Below are 22,007 nucleotides of genomic sequence, written 5' to 3'. Positions count from 1 at the left end.
CTTAAAACGTACACATTTTCTTTGAGCTTAGTGTACGTAATATTATTTTCAGTTAGAATTTTATATTGTATCATTCATTATTATCCAAACAAGAATAATAGTGATAAATGATGTCCCACAAAGTATGAACGCAGCCAGAAACCGCTGTCATTTCGCAACCTTTTATATTTAGTCCACTTTTGAGACAGCGTCGGACTAAATTATCCGAAGTAATGTCCTGTCCACTTATGTTTTATTATGCTGTCCACCATCATGTTGCTTCTCGCGCCCACAAAACGAGGGCATATGAAAAAGCATGTTCTGCTGTTTGTCACTCCGTTGTTCACCACGATAACCTCCGTTTTATGATGCGCTGGGTCCAGTTTCCTGGAGCGTATCCAATCTTCAACAATGCTTATAGAGTGGGCGGCCGTCAATTCAACCTCTCTGATAGATTTACTGTAGACTTCCAAGGTGATGTCGTACGCAAAGCCGACAATCACAACCCCTACCGGGAACTTTAGCTTCATCACCTCGTCATACATGACGTTCTGCAACACCGGGCCTAGTATGGAGAACCTCTGCAGTGATTGGAGCGCACTTCTGACTCTCCTTCGTGTTGTAGCATAGCACATGAATCTGGAAAATTATTTCCAGACAAACAGCGACACCGGCACATGAACGTTCCGAAGCGAGTTGGCTATGGAGTCCCAACTAGCGCTATTAAACGCATTTCTCACGTCGATCGTGATAACTGCGCAATAGCGGTTACTCATCCGCTGGATTGCCACCTCGGAAGTTTTAATGACAGATAAAATGGCATCCACCGTAGATTTGCTTTTCGGAAGCTGAATTAGTTCCTTGACAAACCGTTTGTACCCTCAGTGTGCTGTACGAGTTTGTTAAGGATAACCATTGCCAGCAGTATCGAGCAGACAGATCGGCCTACATGACGAGGGGACAGCCGGAGGTTTTCCCGGCTTCGGCAATAGGACCAAATTCTGTCGCTCTCGTCTGTCTGGGAAGTGGCCATCTTCCAGGCATCTTCTCAGTACTGCCCCGAACAATTCGGGAGCCTCCAAAATAGTCACTTTAATGGACAAATTCGGGATTCCGTCTGGCACCAGTGCCTTGCTCACCTTTAGGGATTTAGCGATCTCAATGAGCTCCTCGTTCGTAACCGTCGCTTCCTGCCCGACCTCTAAACTGCCGTCGCCCACGTTACTTTGGGTGTGCGGCAGGAATCTTACGCTATGGTCTGAGATACGGAAAGATGCCGTCGATGATCCGCTCCAGCATCTCTGGCGATCGCTCTGCGGGTGCCGTTACGCTCTTGGTCTTTGTCATTACGACCGCGTAGGCATTCCCCCACGGGTTCGCATTGGCACTAGTACATAAGCTTTCAAAGCAGACTCGTTTACTAGGTTTTATCCCACTCTTAAGTACTGCGCGTGCACCAACAAGTGCTGCTCGACGTTCAGCCTTACTTTCGTGCGAACGAGTTCTCTGCATGATTTTTCTCGCACGAAAGCACACTCCACGGAGTTCCACAAATAAACAACCGGTGACCTCTCATACCTAGGTTGGCCTTTCTTAGGTTTGGTAACGTCACATGCTCGCAACAGTACCACAGCCAAATGATCAGCGTTCGGATCGGGCATACCGCGGTCACCGCACTTTCTCCGGATCGCTTCCACAAAAACTTCGGAATCGAAGTATGATGTCTTCCATCCACGGGTGTTTGGAGTGTCGGCTCTACCCACCGCCTGCCGTCTCGTTATCTGACCGACGCCACAGCTGACCACCTGATGGTCACTGTGAGTGTAACCATTGTCTACCCTCCAGTCTCCTATCAGACCAGAACTGCCGAATGTCACGTCGATGATTCCTACTGGAGGTACTTACGGTGCCTACGTTGGCTAGATATACGTTGAGCTTTGCCAGAGCTTCAAGCAAAATCCGACCCTTAGGGTTCGTGCGACGGCTTCCTCACTCTACCGTCTAAGCGTCGAAGTCGCCCGCCACAGCCACCGGCCTTAGACATCAGCACAACTGATACTCGGTCTACCATCCGCGTAAACCGCTCGATAAACCGATTCGGCGGAGCGTAACACCTGCAATAAAACACTTCACCCACTTTAGCAACCGGAAATCCCTTGTCTGCAGTTTACACAACCTCTTGAACCGGGAACCTGCTTGTTGTCCATATAGCGGCCGCCGTCGACCTATCCGAGACTCAGTTGCTGTTTCCGGCAGGGACGCGATATGGGTCTGAGATGATGACAATGTCCGTTATCGACTCAGAAATTCCTTTGTGTAACAGCTGCTGAGCCGTGCATTCAGGAGGCTCCGCGCGGTCCCTCGCTTTATGGCCAGCACTGCCACATCTCCTGCACAATTGGCTCCTTTCTTGGGACCTTTGCGTAGGCGAACCGCCTCGGTTAGCACCACCACTTCACTTTGCTCTTTGAGAGCTTGTACGAACTCGCATACTTCGATGATTTCATCCAGGTTCTTAAGCTAGAGAGTCGTTTCTGGTGTGAGAGCACGTGTCTGCACTACCTCCCCGAGCACTCCTTCCGCTACCGACTTGTGTGCGGAACCTCGGTCCACGAGCCACCCCTCTTGGTATTACCCACTGGTTGATCGTTTGATCGGAACCCGCTAGCATGGGAGCTTTTAGCAATCAGGCGTTTTTTTTTGGTCCGCTAGGGGTGCCACCCCCGGGGACTGTCTCAGACGCTTGGCGGATGCTTTACCGCTGCTGGTAGCGCTGCCCGTCAACGAGCACGCAGGCATCCATCTGTATTGACTTTGACGCTTTCACGGTCCCCTTCTTCACCTCTCCTGCATGCGCCACGAGGTCGTTGTGCGTGTTGGTTGCTGCACACAAGGTTCTCCGAATCATCAGCAAGCTCTGCTTCAGGTCCTTGGAAAAATTGCCGCGACCTGGCGCGAACTCGATGATTCTATCGAGCTGGTACCCTTTTTAGGTAGTGTGATCTTGAATTCTGTCCATCATTACAAAACCCGTTCTCAGTTCGGTGGTCGCTTCACCACTCTGGTAAAATTGGGCCGTGCTACTACGCATCTTCCATACCTTCTCGCCTTAGCGACAGATCTCCTGCAGTGCCACGATTCTAAACTTTCGGGGTAACTGAACAAGCAGAACCCTGTCGCCACGCACGAATCTCAGCGGTCTGCGGTACTAAGAATCTATGCACTGTCCGTATTTCGTCGACTTTGTCGAATTTTCCTAATTTTTTGTAGTAGAAAGGTTTAGGTAGGTTGCATTACTAGGGCCACGCAAGGGAATGTTGTGATGCGGCTAGCATATCAAGTGTAGTGCCGAGACAACACATTCTTAATTCAGCTACCCGCTACGGATCAGATGCTGTCCTCAACTACCCTAATCTGGAGTACAACCACTCAATTAGTTGAGGAATCGTCAAGCCAGCAAGAGCCGCCCATCCGCTAAGGTTACTCGTATTCCGGTTGGTACGTCGAGGAGGCTGGAGTTGCTAGACAAGAGGCTAAGGCCCGAACAACCTAGGAATCCAATGGTGGTTGCACATTTTGTCCGCGTAGCCACTCCGATTACTGAATATATGAATATATGGTACTACCACCTGCCTTAGCAGAACATCCGTTCATAGCAATGAGCCTGTCATGTCAAAGAGTTGAACATATTCAACGATTGGTCATGCTTCCTAACTCTTGTATGAAAGACCAATAGGGAATTGGTCGATAAGCAACATCACTTACACGTACCAGGGATTTAGAAGATATCCTTCCAAGGGCTAAGTCGCCTGAGTCAATCGTTGAATAAACCGTCTTAATGCAGAATTACTCCAGCAGGTGGGAGAAGCGCCCGCTCATTATCCACGATGTGTTGTTAATCGGGCCAAGATTAACCCTAGAAAGTTAACTGTTTTACTCTCCCTAGGCACACCGCTTCAAACAAGTGCTCTGATGATCCCTCCCTCTTCCCGATTCTAGTTTATTTAGGAAATGTGGTATATATGGGTAAAAATAGAACAATCAGTCCCGCGAATGGAACAGAGTTGCGTCCTTTGAGTTTCCATAAGTGCTTCTAATAATTAATTTAATTTTTTCTTCTGGTATCCATGTGCAGTATTAAAACTCGTTTTGGCCAAAGTTTTCACTATATAGCAGGAGGCGCATGATGCTAAAACGAAAAATATAATTAAAAGAACTTATATTATGCTTACCTATTAGCAAGGTCGTATGGCTCCGCCGTCTGCCCAAAACCAGATCCAAACCCAAACCAGATTTGAGACCAGGCAGCCGGGAACCACCCAGTATCGCACCTCCTAGCTTGGTTACTCAATAGAGCGTTACCTGGGGTGGCCACGTGGAGGCGCTAGGTAGGGGCTTGGGATAGCTAGAGCTATATTGGACGTTCCACATTTATCTTCCCCATTTCATACCCCGCGTAACCACTCCGATTACTCAGCGCAAACCGACCAAGTGATCTTAGATCCACGGTCTCTTGCTCTGTGAGCTTTTCCGAGAGTACTGTCGACCGAACAGTAATACACTACCTGCGAGCGACAAGGCCTCGAAGCACTGTGGGTTCGAATCTGGTAGTAATGCTTCTATTACAGCTTGTAATTACAGTGATTACAGATAGAACATCTACAAATCCCCTTGCTTGGATAAAAGATTACGGTGCACAACTTCTAAACAATTGCTTCAATGACTCTCCCTTACCTCACCTTCCGCTCTTTAGCCTTCATGCTTGATCGAAATCTGTTGAATCCTATCTACTCTGTGTTTCATAACTTTCTTCTACCGTTCCCTCCGTTAATTGCAAAATTGTTATAAAAATTATTCTGATGGCAATTTCAGCTGATCCAGATCAATCGCGGGCAACTCACGGGCAGTTAAACTATGCTAAATATGCTATGCAATGTTCTCCGCTCGTTGATATTGCTCAAAGTTTCATCCGAAATCGCTACGCACTTTCCCGAGGGGTTCGTCAGTGGACATGAGGCGCCGTTCGAAGGTGGTCCATTGCTCTTCGACGGCTGGGATTCTCTGATCGCCGGTCGTCGTAACGACATTCAACTTTCTCCTCTTTTCGCTAGACACGTGCGACGTGTAAACGTATCTCAGCGATAACAAGCTGATAGTGAATATCGGTGCTGCGCTTGTTGGGTACATCAAGAAGACTCCTCAACTTTTGGCGTATGTAGATGTGTTCAATTTGGTTTTTTGCTCGGCCATTGCGGGAAGCCCACGTGAGCTTAGGTGCTGGGCTATGGGATCATGTTGTTATTACCATATAACTCTATAAACAGGGCCCCATTTCTACTCATCTCTCCTAGGTTATGACGTCTCATGACGCGTTAAAGTCGCCCAAGTGGATTTAAATGTTTCCCACCGGGATTTTGTCCACTGTACTGTTCAGCTAACTGTAACTCTCTTTCTCCTGCAGGCCGGCATCATCTGTTGCTGTACAGTTTCTAACCCGTGTTCTAACTATGCCCACAATTATTCTTTCGTTTATCGGTGTTCATTTCAGCAGGGCCGCACGTGCCCCTGGGGTCAGTAGAAATCCAACTCCTATCTCTCGAGTAGCAATGTCATTTTGTATGCCAGAGTAGAGCAAAACTTGCCCGAATGATGTCTTGTGCTCGCAGGTACCCTGCCAGTGGACCACGATCAACCTTAGCAGTTCAAGCATTAGGCGACTAGCTCTCCATGTAAGTTAATCCAGTTAATGGACAAGAATCATTATACTACATGTTCCGATTCGTGTTCGTGTTTTCATTCATTCATTTTCGGTAACTTGCCAAATTTTCTGGTCCAGTAGGTTGTTAGTCTAAGGTCTTTGGCTGCCATCTTAGACGCTGGTGGAAGTCGCGGTTCGCCCTTCCCGGCACTACGTGGAAATGCGATAGAGGTATTATTATTTATTTTTAAATTTTAATGTGGTTTTAACTAGTTGGTCATTCACCAATAGAGGTATTAAATTCCCGAGCAGCACTTGCAACATCTTCCATGTTGCTATTAAGTCTTGTTTAAATTGCAAAAAACTTCACCGGTTACAGTATTGAAACACGCAACAAATATGCAACGTCATGTTATTCATACGTTAGATTCAGGTTATCCAATACTTATACTGGCTGTCACAAATATATTAGTTTATATCTAGTAACATGAAACTTCACCGCAACATCGTGTTATTATAATGTCATTGCTAAACAATAATGTCACATGATGTTGCATCATGTTGATTACGGCATATTTTTAAATAAAATGTAACCAAACAAATACAATCAATGTAACATCATATTCCGCCATATTTTTATGAAAAACATATTTTTCAACGAAGAAATGTTTTTATTTTAACAATAACAATAACAATACGGACACGAACATTCATCAGGAATCCATGGCATTTACTAAAATATTATTTGATTACAGTATGTAGTTCGATTTTACACCGCATTTTTCCATCGTAAACGAATTCTTAATCTGGCTGGTTTAATACTTTAAACTTGAAAATTAACAAATTAATCATTTTCACGAGGCGCGTCAAATAATACAAAGCAAAATTATATTTTTCACGATAAATTTTGAATGGCATGAAGATTAGCTCATAATAGGCCCAAAAAACTAAAGTTTTGTTTCGCATTAAAGATATTAATGTAAATAATTTTCGTCTTGGAGACCAGAGAGGAAATTTGTTTCCCGGTTCCCGCTGAGGCTGGCAAAGGGTGAGCATGTGCATTCCATAACCTCTGTTCATTAACTCCTATTCCTACCTCCACGAGGTGCCGGCTGGGGTACGCAACTTCGGTTGTCGTATGCTTACAGGAAAGGGGGCACAGTGGCTCCCGCCCACATTAAGATGGCAGCCCCATCAGCGGGATAAGGATCTTAGGTTAACAGCCTACTGTACCAGAACAGACAAAAAGTTACCGAAAATGAAAGAAGAAATCTCTCCGGATTATTGGCAACAACCTTTAGCATGAAAACACGGACACGAATCGGAACATGGAATATACTGACCCTTGCCCGGCAGGGCAAGCTGGCTCAACTCGCAAGGGAAGCTAGCCGCATGAAGCTTGAAATCCTGGGGCTGAGCAAGGTCCGCTGGCCGGGTACTGGCGAACACAGGACATCATCCGGGCAAGTCTTGCTCTACTCTGGCATACGAGGTGAAAATGCTACTCGAGAAAGAGGAGTTGGATTCCTACTGAGCCCAGGGGCACATGCGGCCCTGATGAAGTGGGAACCAATAAATGAGCGAATAATCGTTGCCAGATTCAGAACACGGGTTAGGAACCTTACGGCAATCCAGTGCTATGCACCAACAGATGCTGCCGACCTGCAGGAGAAAGAGAGCTTTTACAGCCAGCTGAACAGCGTGGTTGAGAAAATCCCGAAGGGGGACATCCAAATTCACATAGGCGACTTCAACGCGAAGATTGGCTCAAACAACGCGGACCTTGAACGCGTCATGGGACGCCATGGTCTAGGAGAGATGAGCGAAAACGGGGAGCTGTTTACAGAATTCTGTGGTAATAACGACATGGTCATTGGTGGATCGCTCTTTTCCCACAGACCAGTACATAAAGCCACGTGGGTTTCCCGCGACGGCCGAACAGAAAACCAAATCGACCACATCTGCATCAGCCGGAAATGGAGAAGGAGCCTTCTTGATGTACGCAACAAACGCAGCGCTGATATTGCATCCGACCATCAGCTTGTTATCGCTGAGATACGTCTGCGCGTCGCACGTGTCCAACGACGGGAGGAAAAAGTTGGATGCCGCTACGACGTCCGCCGATTGGAGAATTCTGAGGTGAAAAGGGCCTTTGTCGAACAACTTGAATCTCGAGCCTCGGAGCTGCCACCTGGTGGAACCGTCGAAGAGCAATGGACCGGCATCTAGAACGCCTTCATCACGACCAGTGATGAAACCCTCGGCAAAGCGCGCAGCAGGCGGAGGGAGTGGATTTCGGATGAAACTTGGAGGAAGATCGATGAGCGTAGAGAGTAGAGAGGCGAAAGTCGGTATTGAGCGAGCAGCGGACCAGATCGACTAAGACAGCTGCCCGTCAACGATACGCCGAACTGGAGAGGGCTGTTAAACATACTTGTAGGCGGGACAAGAGAGCCTGGACTAACTCCCTAGCCGAACAAGGAGAAACCGCCGCCGCCAATAGTGATATCCGTTTGTTGTACGATATTTCTCGCCGCCTTACCCAAGCAACACAGCTTGTTATAGAACAGTATAATATTACATATATCAGAACTTATCTATTACCTGAAAAGCGCAAAAAAATTAAGTCTAATGAAACAAGTATTGAAAGAAGTATGTATCAGGTTATTTCGTACCAATTTAAAACGTTATTATAGCATAAGTTACAACTTGTTCTTCCAGTAGTTTAAATTTAGTAATGGAGACATAATAAAAACTTCGTGTTGACATGTTGACAAAACAAACATTATATATCTGATATGAGCTGTCAAATAAATTCATGTTATCCCAAAACATCTCAAAACTTTAATAATAACGACATATGTTTTCACAGTACGTTTATAGTATTCTTAAGCGACTACTTTCCACGAATATTATTTTCTAACTTGTTTTGTGTGTTACTTGGGTAGTGGTGCCAGGATGAATACAAAGATGCCGCTAAAGGACAGAGCTGGTTAGCTATTGATTGACCGTACCGTACATTGACTCTTCCGAGTTTCAAATGTCAGAGACCAACAAAACCAGCAGCGTATGACGCCTACAGGTCGTCGAATTAATCGCGTCAACTCGGAGGCGCCATCGCTGGATGAAATTGTAGCATCCATCAAGAGTATGAAATCCAATAGAGCGCCAGGGATAGATCGTGTTTCAGCCGAAATGCTCAATGCTGACCCATCTTTGTCAGCCCAGATGATGTATCAGCTTTTCAGCAATATTTGGGAAACCGCAACTTTTCCGGTGGACTGGATGCAGGGCATATTGGTCAATGTCCCAAAGGAGACCTAACGGAATGCGGTAACTGGCGTGGCATCACGTTGCTCTGTATTACTCTCAAAGTACTCTGTAAGGTAGTCCTCAACCGGATCCAGGAGAAGATCGACGCTACTCTCCGGCGGCAGCAAGCTGGATTCCGTGCTGGCCGATCATGTGTAGACCATATCACAACGCTCCGCATTATATTGGAGCAGATCAACGAATTTCCGGACTCTCTTCTGCTGGTGTTCGTTGACTTCGAAAAGGCGTTCGACCGACTCAACCACGAAAACATCTGGGGCGCACTTAGGCGTAGAGGAGTTTCAGATAAGCTAGTTCATCTCATCGAGGCTTAGTACGAGGCATTCTCGTGCAAAGTTTTGCACGACGGCGTCTTGTCCGACCCCATAAGGGTTACTGCTGGCGTGAGACAGGGCTGCATTTTATCACCGCTTCTGTTTCTCATCGTTATGGATGAGCTATTAGTTGGAGCAATTGACAGTAGACCAAATCGAGGATTGCCTTGGAATCCTCTAACGAGGGCGCAGCTAAATGACCTCGACCTAGCCGACGACATTGTCTTGCTCGCACAACGCCGAAATGATATGCAGAGCAAGTTACCTCTGCGAGAGCTCCCGGGCAGCAGGTCTCACAGTCAATGTAGCGAAAACTAAGTCAGTGAACACTGACAATTCCACCAACTTCACAGTAGCGAGACAACAAGTTGAGCAGGTAGACGCCTTTCAATATCTTGGTAGCCAAACAACGCCCGATGGTGGTACCAAGACTGATATAGCCACACGGATCAGGAAGGCCAGGGGTGCCTTTGCAGGTCTGTGAAACATTTGGTGCTCAAACCAGATCACTCTACGTACGAAAACCCGAATTTTAATTCAAACGTTAAATCCGTACTGCTGTATGCCTGCGAAACGTGGTGTGTCTCAGCGGAGACAACGCAAAAACTGCAGGTATTTATTAACCGGTGCCTGCGATACATTATTCGTGCCTGGTGACCTGATAATTGGATATCCAATGAGGAACTCCATCGTCGGTGTCATCAACGGCCGATAGCCACAGAAATTCGTGAACGTAGGTGGAAGTGGATCGGACACACCTTGAGGAAAGGAGCGAACGAGGTTTGCAGAGAAGCACTCGACTGGAATCCACAAGGACAGCGTAGAAGAGGCAGACCCAGAGGCTCATGGCGACGGAGTCTAGCCAACGACATCCGGGCTGTAGACGAGAACCTGTCCTGGCGACAGGTAAAAGCCATGGCGGGTAACCGTCAGCAGTGGAGATCTCTGATTTCATCCCTTTGTTCTGCCGGACCGGCGGACATGGACACATAAGTAAGTTCCCACTGAGCATAATTCTCGATTACAAAGTTGCTCATAATTGTTTGGTTTTTGTCCGAGGAAAAAAGAGAAGAAAGTATTTTTGTTTTTGTTTTCACGCAAGTTTTGACAACGCGGCATAGGATTTCGTAAGTGTGCGAACAGGCTTAAAATCTCTTTTAGTATCGTAGTCGCAAATGGATAGATAACGCGCATTGATGTTTCATAAAACATCTGTGTAACAATTGGTTGCATATAGGCTCCACCTCTTGCGCTTTTTCAATCGCATATCAGTTCGATAAAGGTAACTGATGCGAACTTTTACCATACTTGAATGTTTCAATTATAGTTGCGTGTACCCTTCATGCAACAAATGGTGCTGCTTGGGTTTGCACATGTTCACTCTTTGCCAGCCAAAATGGAAGTAAAGTTTAGAGAAAATTCGGACAAAATAACTATTATCTTATATAAAATTATCAAATCCATCATGTAAGTTACCACAATTTTAAGTAAACCACATTTAACAAAATCTAGATTGAACTTGGAGTAAAGCGGATCAATATTCTGAATCAATTTGAGTCAGGTAAGAATGAGTTTTCAAAACAACTAAGGACTTAAATATTAATGAAATATCAACAATCGAAAAAAATATTGATCTTCAAATGACTGAATTTCGCTGCAATAATTTTTTATATTGCTCTTGAATTTTAGCAGAATATATCAAACTTTGTACAGTCAGTCCACAATCATGGGTCACACACAATTGTGGGTCATTTTAACTTTAACTGCCGATTAATGCATGAATGTTATGCTAATTGATTGACAAAATTGTTACTCATAGGTAGAACTAATAATTTGAATAATTATTAGGTGATATTTAATCGGAAATTAGCAGCTAGAGCTAAAATGACCCATGATTGTGGACTGACTGTTCATTTGTTCAATTTCATAAATGTTGTATCGTTCAAAGGACATAATCAGCCCTTATTGAACGCAACATGAAGGCATTTTATTATTTTCATTCTGTTGGTAATGTTAAAGCTTAAACCATCTCAACACCGTCGATAGCACGCAGAGTCAATGACTGTATCGTACACCAAAGGTTGTTCGAAGTCGCGAACCTAAACAAGAGCGCGAACTGCTGGATAAATCATACGTTAACATATTTCATCCGATGCGCACAGCAAGCCATTTCCCTGCGATTATTCTATATAAATAATCATCCGATGACATCGCGGAACGGCCAAAGTTACATCGCTCCGGTCCGGCCGCTGCCGGTTGCTACTTGCTATTCGCTGTCGCGCTCCGCCAGGGGCCCTGCATTCTTCACGGCTTTACGATGGGAAAGCTGCTGCTCAGCGTGGCCGGGCCGAAGAAAAGAACCGAAGCACAATGGTATCGCGCACAACGCGATACACTTCAGTTCCGAATCAAAGGAGAGCCCCTTTTGCCTTCTTAATATCTAAATTTGAAATTCTTTCAAAACAGCCATAAAACGGCAGGATACAAATTGATTAATTTAAATTCTCCTGCGGTCTCCTCCGGGTCGCTTCGGCCGGCCGGCGTAGCGTGGCTCTTCTCTCGCCTGTTGCAACGCTGATGGGCGACGATGATGAGATTGCTCCCGTCTGCCGGGTCGAAATGGGTCTTTGGTTGGATGTTCGATAACCGGCTTCGCCGATTTGCTGTAAAAAATAATATCAAATAGGCAGTTTTATTGGAGTTTATCTCATTCACAATCTTGGTATTCACTAACGACTGCTGAGTAAACTATTCGAAATTATTTGTTTATATTTAGCTAAAACAATAATAAAATAACAATCTGCCTGTAACTCAGCCGGAGGAATCCTTCATTCGGCTTAATGTGCGTTCGGGCAGCAACCATAACTTACCACTTGAAATCACATGCCACAGAAGCTGAAAAGTGCGCGGGGTGACGGAAACCGATGCGATTTAAGCCAATTTGTTCAGTTCGATGACAAGGGATTAAAGGTTTCCAGCGTGTAGTTGCCATTCTTGAGATAGTCTGCTGTTGCTGCTGCTGCTGTAATTCCCCGATACAATAGCAGCCAGCAGCAGCGGGTAGATGGAGCAGGTGACGGCAACAGTGAGTGGGTCCCCGCGGCGAACCTCTGCTGAACGAATCGTACGAAGTGATGGTACTGCTGCCGATGACATACGGCATAGGGCGGAAGATGCCTATCAGTAGGCATGAGTTTGAAAGGGTAAACATTTCCACATATTAACATCTCTTCGCTATCAGCCATCAACATCGAGCGGTTTCACGGCAAGCGGTTGTCTGTTTGGGGGTGCGTGGAAAATCTACGATCTTCGGGTCGAACGAGTGATTGCCAGGGGATCAGATGCCTGCTGCAAAGTGAATAATTGGATTAAAGAAAACGCCGCCGCAAAGACCAGTCGATGAGCGGAACTCCTGGTGGGCGTGCAGTCACAGGGAGATCGGTATTTACTGATAGCGGAATAATTAATCAAAACGGAAGCAAGGCCTGTCCAAGTAGCAAGAAGGGTTATCCTTCTGCAACGGACATTGACAACTTTTGAATGCATATCTGTTGCCGGTGCTGTTAGGGTGGTATTTTTCGTAGTCTGCATTTTCTCTTAATTACAAATAATTCTCATTTATGGCTTTCTGGTGAGGACTGCTGGGTACGATAAATCATTAATTTGGCATAAGAATGTTCACCAGGCGCATCTCACGCTGCAGCTCTAGGGTTGTAATCCGACAGGAGAAAATAAATTCATATCCACACCAGAAAGGTGTCACGGATGGTTAATTAGTGTGCCTGACAAATGGTCGTTTTGCGTTTAGCGTCATTTTTAACAGTCGCACCAGCTCGATGTGTGATGTTGCTCCGAACGGAAAATGTAACAAGTCATGTCGCAACTTCAACCCTTTGTTACACCAGTTTGTTTTGGGCTGCACAGTATGAAGCTGTCATGTTCTACTCCCGTGGTGCACTTTGCATTCGTCCGAAAGTCTCCGAAAGACCAACTGAAACGAGCAGTCACTGTTGTTTGGTTCGAACGAACGCTGCGCTGTTTGCAAGAGACCATTTGAATTATTGGCTAAATTTGTTGACAGCTCAGAACATGGCTTGGCGAGAATAGCAAATAATCGTTCGTGAGCAGAGCATTTTGCCATAAAAATCAGCAGGAAATAGTTTATGTTATGCTTCAGCATCACACTGAATGCAATAAACAACACTGCAGAAGTCCGATGTTGCAAATTACTCATCGCAAACGGACATCTTAGGTACCGACCTTCTGCAACCAAAAAGTCTCATTTACCATATTTCATCGCTGCCATTACCAGCGATTTTTGTAACAACCTGCTGTCTCTAACTACCATACTCATCGTTAATTTGTGACATTTTTATTAACCTCCACATCCTGTTACCAAATTTAGAAGCCCAAAGTTCTGTTCTCTTCTAGTAGGTAGCTTAACTCTTTGTGGCTAAAAAGTAAAACACAAAATACCATAAAATATTTTATGCACTCAAGTTTGGGAACCCTTTTCCCGAAAACCGACCGGCTGTTTCTATGTCGTTCACAAACTGGATATTAATTAAAAATATCTTATTAAATAGCCGTTTCGGTAGCAGTAGTATTTTTCTTCCGCCCTGCTCGTTTGGGCCGAGTGCGCAACCCCTTTTCCAGTCAGTGTTCACAAGGTACGGACCATTGTGTGTCCTTTTACCAGGGCCGAACATCGACTATCTGGAGGGACCTTTCGGTTAGGGAGGCCAAGTTAATTTATTTTTATGATTATTGCGATGCAGACTTTTGTTGTAAAACGGGATTAACATGTGATTCGTTGGCTGCGGTAAGAGTTATCAGCATCAGAAAACAAACTGTAAATAACGAGGAAACAGCTGTGAGTTTTCCTCATAAATGCGGTGAACATTTCAAAATAATTAGGAAAATATAATATAAGTAGAATACAAAATATCAAGTTGACATCGAAATCAGATTGTTCAATGTTCATAATTTTACATAATGAAAATTTATTTGACTTTTTCGTTCGTAATGTAATATATAATAAAAATATTCTGTTTTATAACCAATTTTGTGTTTCAATTCACATTTTGAAAATTTACTGAAAATGATTGCAATAAACTTTACCATGACCCTCGCAAAACTAGTTCAAACTAGTTAATGCTACATACGTTATATGTAACATTTACCACAGTAGTAACATATACGTTCAACTCTCAACAGATTTCGGAATTATAATATGTGAATTTGGAAACACTTTAACAATATCAAGAACATAAACTATTGCTGTTCTGTTACTTTATAGAAATTCAAGATTGTTTTTATTACCAATCGTTCCCCCTTGTTGAAGGGGTTTACCAATTTGATCCCATTTGATTAGCAGCACATCTTTTCACTACACTTACAATGAAACGCAAACAAGCGTAACCATACAGAATTATATCATAACCGAACACTACAGCTGTAGCACACTTTCCCAACACAGATATCAAATTTGCCGATTTAATCGTCTAGCTGTAAAGAATTTGCAATCTATTTGGATAAGGAACTTTTGTCATTTTTCCGGACATGCCTCCCTAACACAGACATCAAATTGGACTAGGTTTAAATTGCGTTCGTAAGAAATTTTTCTTGGGACGAGGAGTTTTTCTAAAGTTTTCGGAGCGTTTTAGTAGAATACTTACATACATACTTAGAATACTAAACCTAAAATTAAATAAAAAAAGAAAACTTATCCAATTTAATTCTACTAGGGTATGTTGCTGCTTCCTCGTAATTGCCTATTTCCGTCCTATCCAACACAAATTATTAAAAATATCAGCGATTTTTATGACACACAATGCAAAATTAGTAATTCCCTAATATTTTAGTTTGTTGACTATCATACGCGATCAATCAAAGTGAGTTGAGATTTATTTAAATGCCATTTTTCATTAAAGAATTCCTAGCAGCCAAATTTCCTACGTTTTTTCGTGCGACGAAGAAGAAAATGTCGACTAATCGTTTCAATTTCAATAACTCACGCAACGCATTGTCGTTATTCTGCAGCCGGGAAAACTTGCATGACCTGCAGAAATTTTTCAGAATAACATTTGTCATGCCGTCCTACACAAATACATGCGCGCTAACTTCGTAAACAATAATGTGATTTTTAGTTCGGACGATGAAAAATGCTTATGGACAGATTTTAAAACGATACGACGAATTTAAGATATAAAGTCAGTTGCGTAATTTCAATAATATGCTTTAATAGTCGCTTTTTAGTGAATGCAAAGGGCACAGATCGAAAGGTAAGTGTGTTTGAGTCAAATCAGCAGCAGAACATTTGGAGTATTCATTAAATCCACCTAAGAAATTATGAAAATTAGTGTGGCTTTCCTTAATACGACGGGAATTAGAAATAATTGCTATGTATATTTTATCCACGACAGATACGTATTTCGCCTACGACTTGAAGGCTTCCTCAGTGCCTCAGTGTAAGTGTTCGAAAACAGACACTGAGGAAGCCTGCAAGTCGAAGTCGTGAATAAAATATACATAGTAGAATTAAATTGGATAAGTTTCCTCTCTTTATTTTATTTTACGGGGGGCTTTTGTCACTCTTTCTGGCGTACTTCCCAAACAAAGACATCAAATTGGTCTAGGTCTAATTGTCGCAAAGAATCTTCGACCTGTTGGGACGGGGGAATCTTGTCATTTTTTTTTTCTAAAAACACGTTACTTAACGGATTTTTTCTCGGATTAATCAGTCGCAAAATGTCTAAAACGAGTTTGGTTTCTACATACTGCAATTTCGATGATTTTTTTCATCTTTTTCAGATGATTCTGAGAAAGTTATACTATCGTAGTGTTGGTTTTCCATTACAATCAGGTCTTTTGTCTATGTGTTTTGTGTTTAGTTTACTTACAGAAGACGGCCGTTTTGTCGTTAATTGTGTTAGTGTCCAACATTGGTTGTATTGGTTGTATGTATAATTTTTAAAATGTCTGTCTGTCTGTCTGTCTGTCTGTCTGTCTGTCTGTCTGTCTGTCTGTCTGTCTGTCTGTCTGTCTGTCTGTCTGTCTGTCTGTCTGTCTGTCTGTCTGTCTGTCTGTCTGTCTGTCTGTCTGTCTGTCTGTCTGTCTGTCTGTCTGTCTGTCTGTCTGTCTGTCTGTCTGTCTGTCTGTCTGTCTGTCTGTCTGTCTGTCTGTCTGTCTGTCTGTCTGTCTGTCTGTCTGTCTGTCTGTCTGTCTGTCTGTCTGTCTGTCTGTCTGTCTGTCTGTCTGTCTGTCTGTCTGTCTGTCTGTCTGTCTGTCTGTCTGTCTGTCTGTCTGTCTGTCTGTCTGTCTGTCTGTCTGTCTGTCTGTCTGTCTGTCTGTCTGTCTGTCTGTCTGTCTGTCTGTCTGTCTGTCTGTCTGTCTGTCTGTCTGTCTGTCTGTCTGTCTGTCTGTCTGTCTGTCTGTCTGTCTGTCTGTCTGTCTGTCTGTCTGTCTGTCTGTCTGTCTGTCTGTCTGTCTGTCTGTCTGTCTGTCTGTCTGTCTGTCTGTCTGTCTGTCTGTCTGTCTGTCTGTCTGTCTGTCTGTCTGTCTGTCTGTCTGTCTGTCTGTCTGTCTGTCTGTCTGTCTGTCTGTCTGTCTGTCTGTCTGTCTGTCTGTCTGTCTGTCTGTCTGTCTGTCTGTCTGTCTGTCTGTCTGTCTGTCTGTCTGTCTGTCTGTCTGTCTGTCTGTCTGTCTGTCTGTCTGTCTGTCTGTCTGTCTGTCTGTCTGTCTGTCTGTCTGTCTGTCTGTCTGTCTGTCTGTCTGTCTGTCTGTCTGTCTGTCTGTCTGTCTGTCTGTCTGTCTGTCTGTCTGTCTGTCTGTCTGTCTGTCTGTCTGTCTGTCTGTCTGTCTGTCTGTCTGTCTGTCTGTCTGTCTGTCTGTCTGTCTGTCTGTCTGTCTGTCTGTCTGTCTGTCTGTCTGTCTGTCTGTCTGTCTGTCTGTCTGTCTGTCTGTCTGTCTGTCTGTCTGTCTGTCTGTCTGTCTGTCTGTCTGTCTGTCTGTCTGTCTGTCTGTCTGTCTGTCTGTCTGTCTGTCTGTCTGTCTGTCTGTCTGTCTGTCTGTCTGTCTGTCTGTCTGTCTGTCTGTCTGTCTGTCTGTCTGTCTGTCTGTCTGTCTGTCTGTCTGTCTGTCTGTCTGTCTGTCTGTCTGTCTGTCTGTCTGTCTGTCTGTCTGTCTGTCTGTCTGTCTGTCTGTCTGTCTGTCTGTCTGTCTGTCTGTCTGTCTGTCTGTCTGTCTGTCTGTCTGTCTGTCTGTCTGTCTGTCTGTCTGTCTGTCTGTCTGTCTGTCTGTCTGTCTGTCTGTCTGTCTGTCTGTCTGTCTGTCTGTCTGTCTGTCTGTCTGTCTGTCTGTCTGTCTGTCTGTCTGTCTGTCTGTCTGTCTGTCTGTCTGTCTGTCTGTCTGTCTGTCTGTCTGTCTGTCTGTCTGTCTGTCTGTCTGTCTGTCTGTCTGTCTGTCTGTCTGTCTGTCTGTCTGTCTGTCTGTCTGTCTGTCTGTCTGTCTGTCTGTCTGTCTGTCTGTCTGTCTGTCTGTCTGTCTGTCTGTCTGTCTGTCTGTCTGTCTGTCTGTCTGTCTGTCTGTCTGTCTGTCTGTCTGTCTGTCTGTCTGTCTGTCTGTCTGTCTGTCTGTCTGTCTGTCTGTCTGTCTGTCTGTCTGTCTGTCTGTCTGTCTGTCTGTCTGTCTGTCTGTCTGTCTGTCTGTCTGTCTGTCTGTCTGTCTGTCTGTCTGTCTGTCTGTCTGTCTGTCTGTCTGTCTGTCTGTCTGTCTGTCTGTCTGTCTGTCTGTCTGTCTGTCTGTCTGTCTGTCTGTCTGTCTGTCTGTCTGTCTGTCTGTCTGTCTGTCTGTCTGTCTGTCTGTCTGTCTGTCTGTCTGTCTGTCTGTCTGTCTGTCTGTCTGTCTGTCTGTCTGTCTGTCTGTCTGTCTGTCTGTCTGTCTGTCTGTCTGTCTGTCTGTCTGTCTGTCTGTCTGTCTGTCTGTCTGTCTGTCTGTCTGTCTGTCTGTCTGTCTGTCTGTCTGTCTGTCTGTCTGTCTGTCTGTCTGTCTGTCTGTCTGTCTGTCTGTCTGTCTGTCTGTCTGTCTGTCTGTCTGTCTGTCTGTCTGTCTGTCTGTCTGTCTGTCTGTCTGTCTGTCTGTCTGTCTGTCTGTCTGTCTGTCTGTCTGTCTGTCTGTCTGTCTGTCTGTCTGTCTGTCTGTCTGTCTGTCTGTCTGTCTGTCTGTCTGTCTGTCTGTCTGTCTGTCTGTCTGTCTGTCTGTCTGTCTGTCTGTCTGTCTGTCTGTCTGTCTGTCTGTCTGTCTGTCTGTCTGTCTGTCTGTCTGTCTGTCTGTCTGTCTGTCTGTCTGTCTGTCTGTCTGTCTGTCTGTCTGTCTGTCTGTCTGTCTGTCTGTCTGTCTGTCTGTCTGTCTGTCTGTCTGTCTGTCTGTCTGTCTGTCTGTCTGTCTGTCTGTCTGTCTGTCTGTCTGTCTGTCTGTCTGTCTGTCTGTCTGTCTGTCTGTCTGTCTGTCTGTCTGTCTGTCTGTCTGTCTGTCTGTCTGTCTGTCTGTCTGTCTGTCTGTCTGTCTGTCTGTCTGTCTGTCTGTCTGTCTGTCTGTCTGTCTGTCTGTCTGTCTGTCTGTCTGTCTGTCTGTCTGTCTGTCTGTCTGTCTGTCTGTCTGTCTGTCTGTCTGTCTGTCTGTCTGTCTGTCTGTCTGTCTGTCTGTCTGTCTGTCTGTCTGTCTGTCTGTCTGTCTGTCTGTCTGTCTGTCTGTCTGTCTGTCTGTCTGTCTGTCTGTCTGTCTGTCTGTCTGTCTGTCTGTCTGTCTGTCTGTCTGTCTGTCTGTCTGTCTGTCTGTCTGTCTGTCTGTCTGTCTGTCTGTCTGTCTGTCTGTCTGTCTGTCTGTCTGTCTGTCTGTCTGTCTGTCTGTCTGTCTGTCTGTCTGTCTGTCTGTCTGTCTGTCTGTCTGTCTGTCTGTCTGTCTGTCTGTCTGTCTGTCTGTCTGTCTGTCTGTCTGTTGAACTCCTCAGAAACTTACAAAACTCAAAATCGTGCCAAAAGTCATCCGAGATTTACGATTTATGTATAGCACAGTTTAATTTATGGCAATACTAAGTTTAGACTAATTTCATGTTTTTAGTCTTGACCTTGAAATGTGGTGATACATATATATTAATATTTTTTTGAAACGGTGGTTCACCAAACATTTTTATTTCTTTCCTCTAACGTCCTTTCATCAATTGTAGAACCACCGTTTCAAAAAAAATTTAATACATAGTTTGCTGGGTTAGCTATAGTAATGGATCAAAAATTAACACCGTTTGGTGTTGTTATGCTACTTTCAAATATGTGTTACTTTTCATGGATTTAGTTTTAAGCCATACCGCAACTATGTTAAAAGCGGTACAAAAGCCTGTAATTGAATTCAAAACAACTCAAATTTTTTTGAATACCTACACATGTTACCGCCTCAATGCCTGCAGGCAGCAGTGGTTCAAAGCCTCCATCTGGACGATCGTCCCACATCTCATCGCATTTGACGGTGTCCTTCAATAACAAACCCAAACCCACTGCTGGGGTGTTTTCAAAATATTTTTCCAAGTGTTCCTTTTACATGTTCGCTTCAGTTCAGTTGTAACAATTTCTTTTTTCGGTTGCGCCTAGCAAATCGTTTTACGAGCCCTAATGACAGTGCAATAAAACTCACCGAACCGAGATCGAGTTACCTTCTCGAACCCACGGCGAAACGAACGGCAGCGGAAAGACAAAAAGTTTCCTATCATATTATATGAGCATGGTCTCATCAGATCATGGCGGCAAAAGTACGGACCCAATAGCGTGCGTCCGGTCGACGTCTAGTACCTAGATGACAGCGAAAACGAGTGAAGAGGAGTTTCCACTTCCGCGCGGTCACATTTGACAATCGTAGCCTTTGCGGGACCGCTGAAGAAACATGTTCGTTTTAACAAATAGGTAGCATATTGAAACAACAACCCGGGTGAGGAAAGCAAAGAAGTGTCATTTTTCATTGTTATTTCTGTCGCGAAAGAAGGTTTCTAATTTACATTTAAAAGCTTATCATGATTGTGAATGAACAGCATGAGTTTGCCACGCAAACACTTTGAACGTCGCATCACTGCTAAAGTTTTTGATAACTGCACGACTGAAACATACATATATTTAAGTCGTGGATAAATGCATGAAAAAAAGTGCGGAAACTTTAAAATCAATAAACTGTCACCGTCTGTTACCTACAAAGTGTCGATAGTGTTGAACACGTTCCACAGTTTTCCAGCAGAGAATTAATAGCAGAAGAATTTTGACATTTATATGGCAGGGACCGAATGCAACGCCTCTGCGTTGGTCATGTTTCCATTCGCTGTTAGCCCTAGGCTATACCTATAGTCAGAGCAGCGCTGCAGCGGCAGGACAGTGACATGGGAAGAGCGGATTCAGTGGGTTGGGCAGCAGAAATCCATCTATCTTCTAGCTTCGAGCAGCCGCGTTTGATTGAGGGTCGAATTTTCCAGCGCATCAAACTGACCACGGGTACGTTTGAAAGGTGAAAGAAACAGCAATAGCGGTGCAAACTGAATAACAAATAGTAAATTTTTTCTATGAAATATGAACTGCAGGGGTAGTTGGTTTGGAAAGAATTCTTGCGGAAGCCCACAGAAAAAAAAACTGTAAACGGGAATTTATGGCTCTGTTTGTAGGTTAGATTCACAACGATTGCCAGTAGCACGGCGCCGGAAATTATTTATCCATGTTGAACAACAGTTTTTAATTGAATCAAATATTCATTCAAACCACAGTGCTCGTGTTCTAATTACTTAACCAAATGAAAAATGATTTCATTATACAACTGGACGATGTTTTCGGATGACTATGGATAGACATCAATCAATGAAAGCGTATTGTACGGAAGAAGCGTGGCGGTTACAGAAAACCACGAAGATAGTGTTTTATGATTCGAGTTGAAATATGTAGTTTAATATATGGCTTAATGATGTGCGCTTCGACAGCGATGTAAGCAACAGGTTTTACGATTCAGTCCGTTGAATTATTCTTTTGCTATTAACATTGTTATTTATGCTCTCCAAGTGAATTACTACGCAAAACTTGATGACCACCAATTTTTAGTTTATGGGTTACGACTTGCTTTTAATTTGACCTGAATGACTGTCAAATTATTATCAAAAGACAGTATCTGTAAACTTTATAATTTGTAGAAGAGTTGGTAGCCATTTCTCAGATTGATTTTCTCGTATTTTGGTATATTTTTACGTTAATTGTACATATTAATTAATATCAAGCACCAATCTGCTCAAGTCATCATCGTTTAAGGGAACATGAAAGTCTAAAAAGTTAGGAAAAATCATAATTATTTCATTTCAGATTTTGAATTTGCCGTCTTTTCTGCTTGTTTTGTAGTAATCCGACCGCATACTTGCTTTCATTTAGTAGTAGGATTGTTGAAATCGATTGTGTGGTTCCGGAGAAAATCGTGTCATGTAATTTTCAGATTTTTGGTTAGAACTTTTAAACGAAATGTCGGACCACGAAACAATTAAATAGTGATATACTAGACACGCGCACACAAACACGCACGCACAAGCACGCACACACACACACGCACACACACACACACATACACACACACACACACACACACACACACACACACACACACACACACACACA

The 22,007-nt window shown here is 44.1% G+C and overlaps 2 protein-coding genes across 5 annotated transcripts in view; both read left to right on the top strand.

The window, feature by feature from the left end:
- Positions 1 to 8,717, top strand: part of LOC128737655 (craniofacial development protein 2-like) — a 90,704-nt gene extending 81,987 nt beyond the window's left edge. For 2 of the 3 annotated variants that reach the window (XM_053832331.1, XM_053832333.1), the window contains exon 3: positions 4,852 to 8,717. In XM_053832331.1, coding sequence (XP_053688306.1) covers positions 6,980 to 7,906 — 927 coding nt within the window. In that variant the 5' untranslated portion in view covers positions 4,852 to 6,979 and the 3' untranslated portion in view covers positions 7,907 to 8,717. The remainder of the gene's footprint in view (positions 1 to 4,851) is intronic. The other variant, XM_053832332.1, reaches the window with a different exon arrangement.
- Positions 1 to 22,007, top strand: part of LOC128737654 (toll-like receptor 7) — a 116,913-nt gene that overhangs the window by 22,056 nt on the left and 72,850 nt on the right. The window lies entirely within an intron of this gene.

This window comes from Sabethes cyaneus, chromosome 2 (assembly GCF_943734655.1).
Source record: "Sabethes cyaneus chromosome 2, idSabCyanKW18_F2, whole genome shotgun sequence".
Taxonomy (NCBI): Eukaryota; Metazoa; Arthropoda; class Insecta; order Diptera; family Culicidae; genus Sabethes; species Sabethes cyaneus.
The sequence above is the reverse complement of the archived record's forward strand: the minus strand, read 5'-3'. Positions and strand labels throughout refer to the sequence as shown.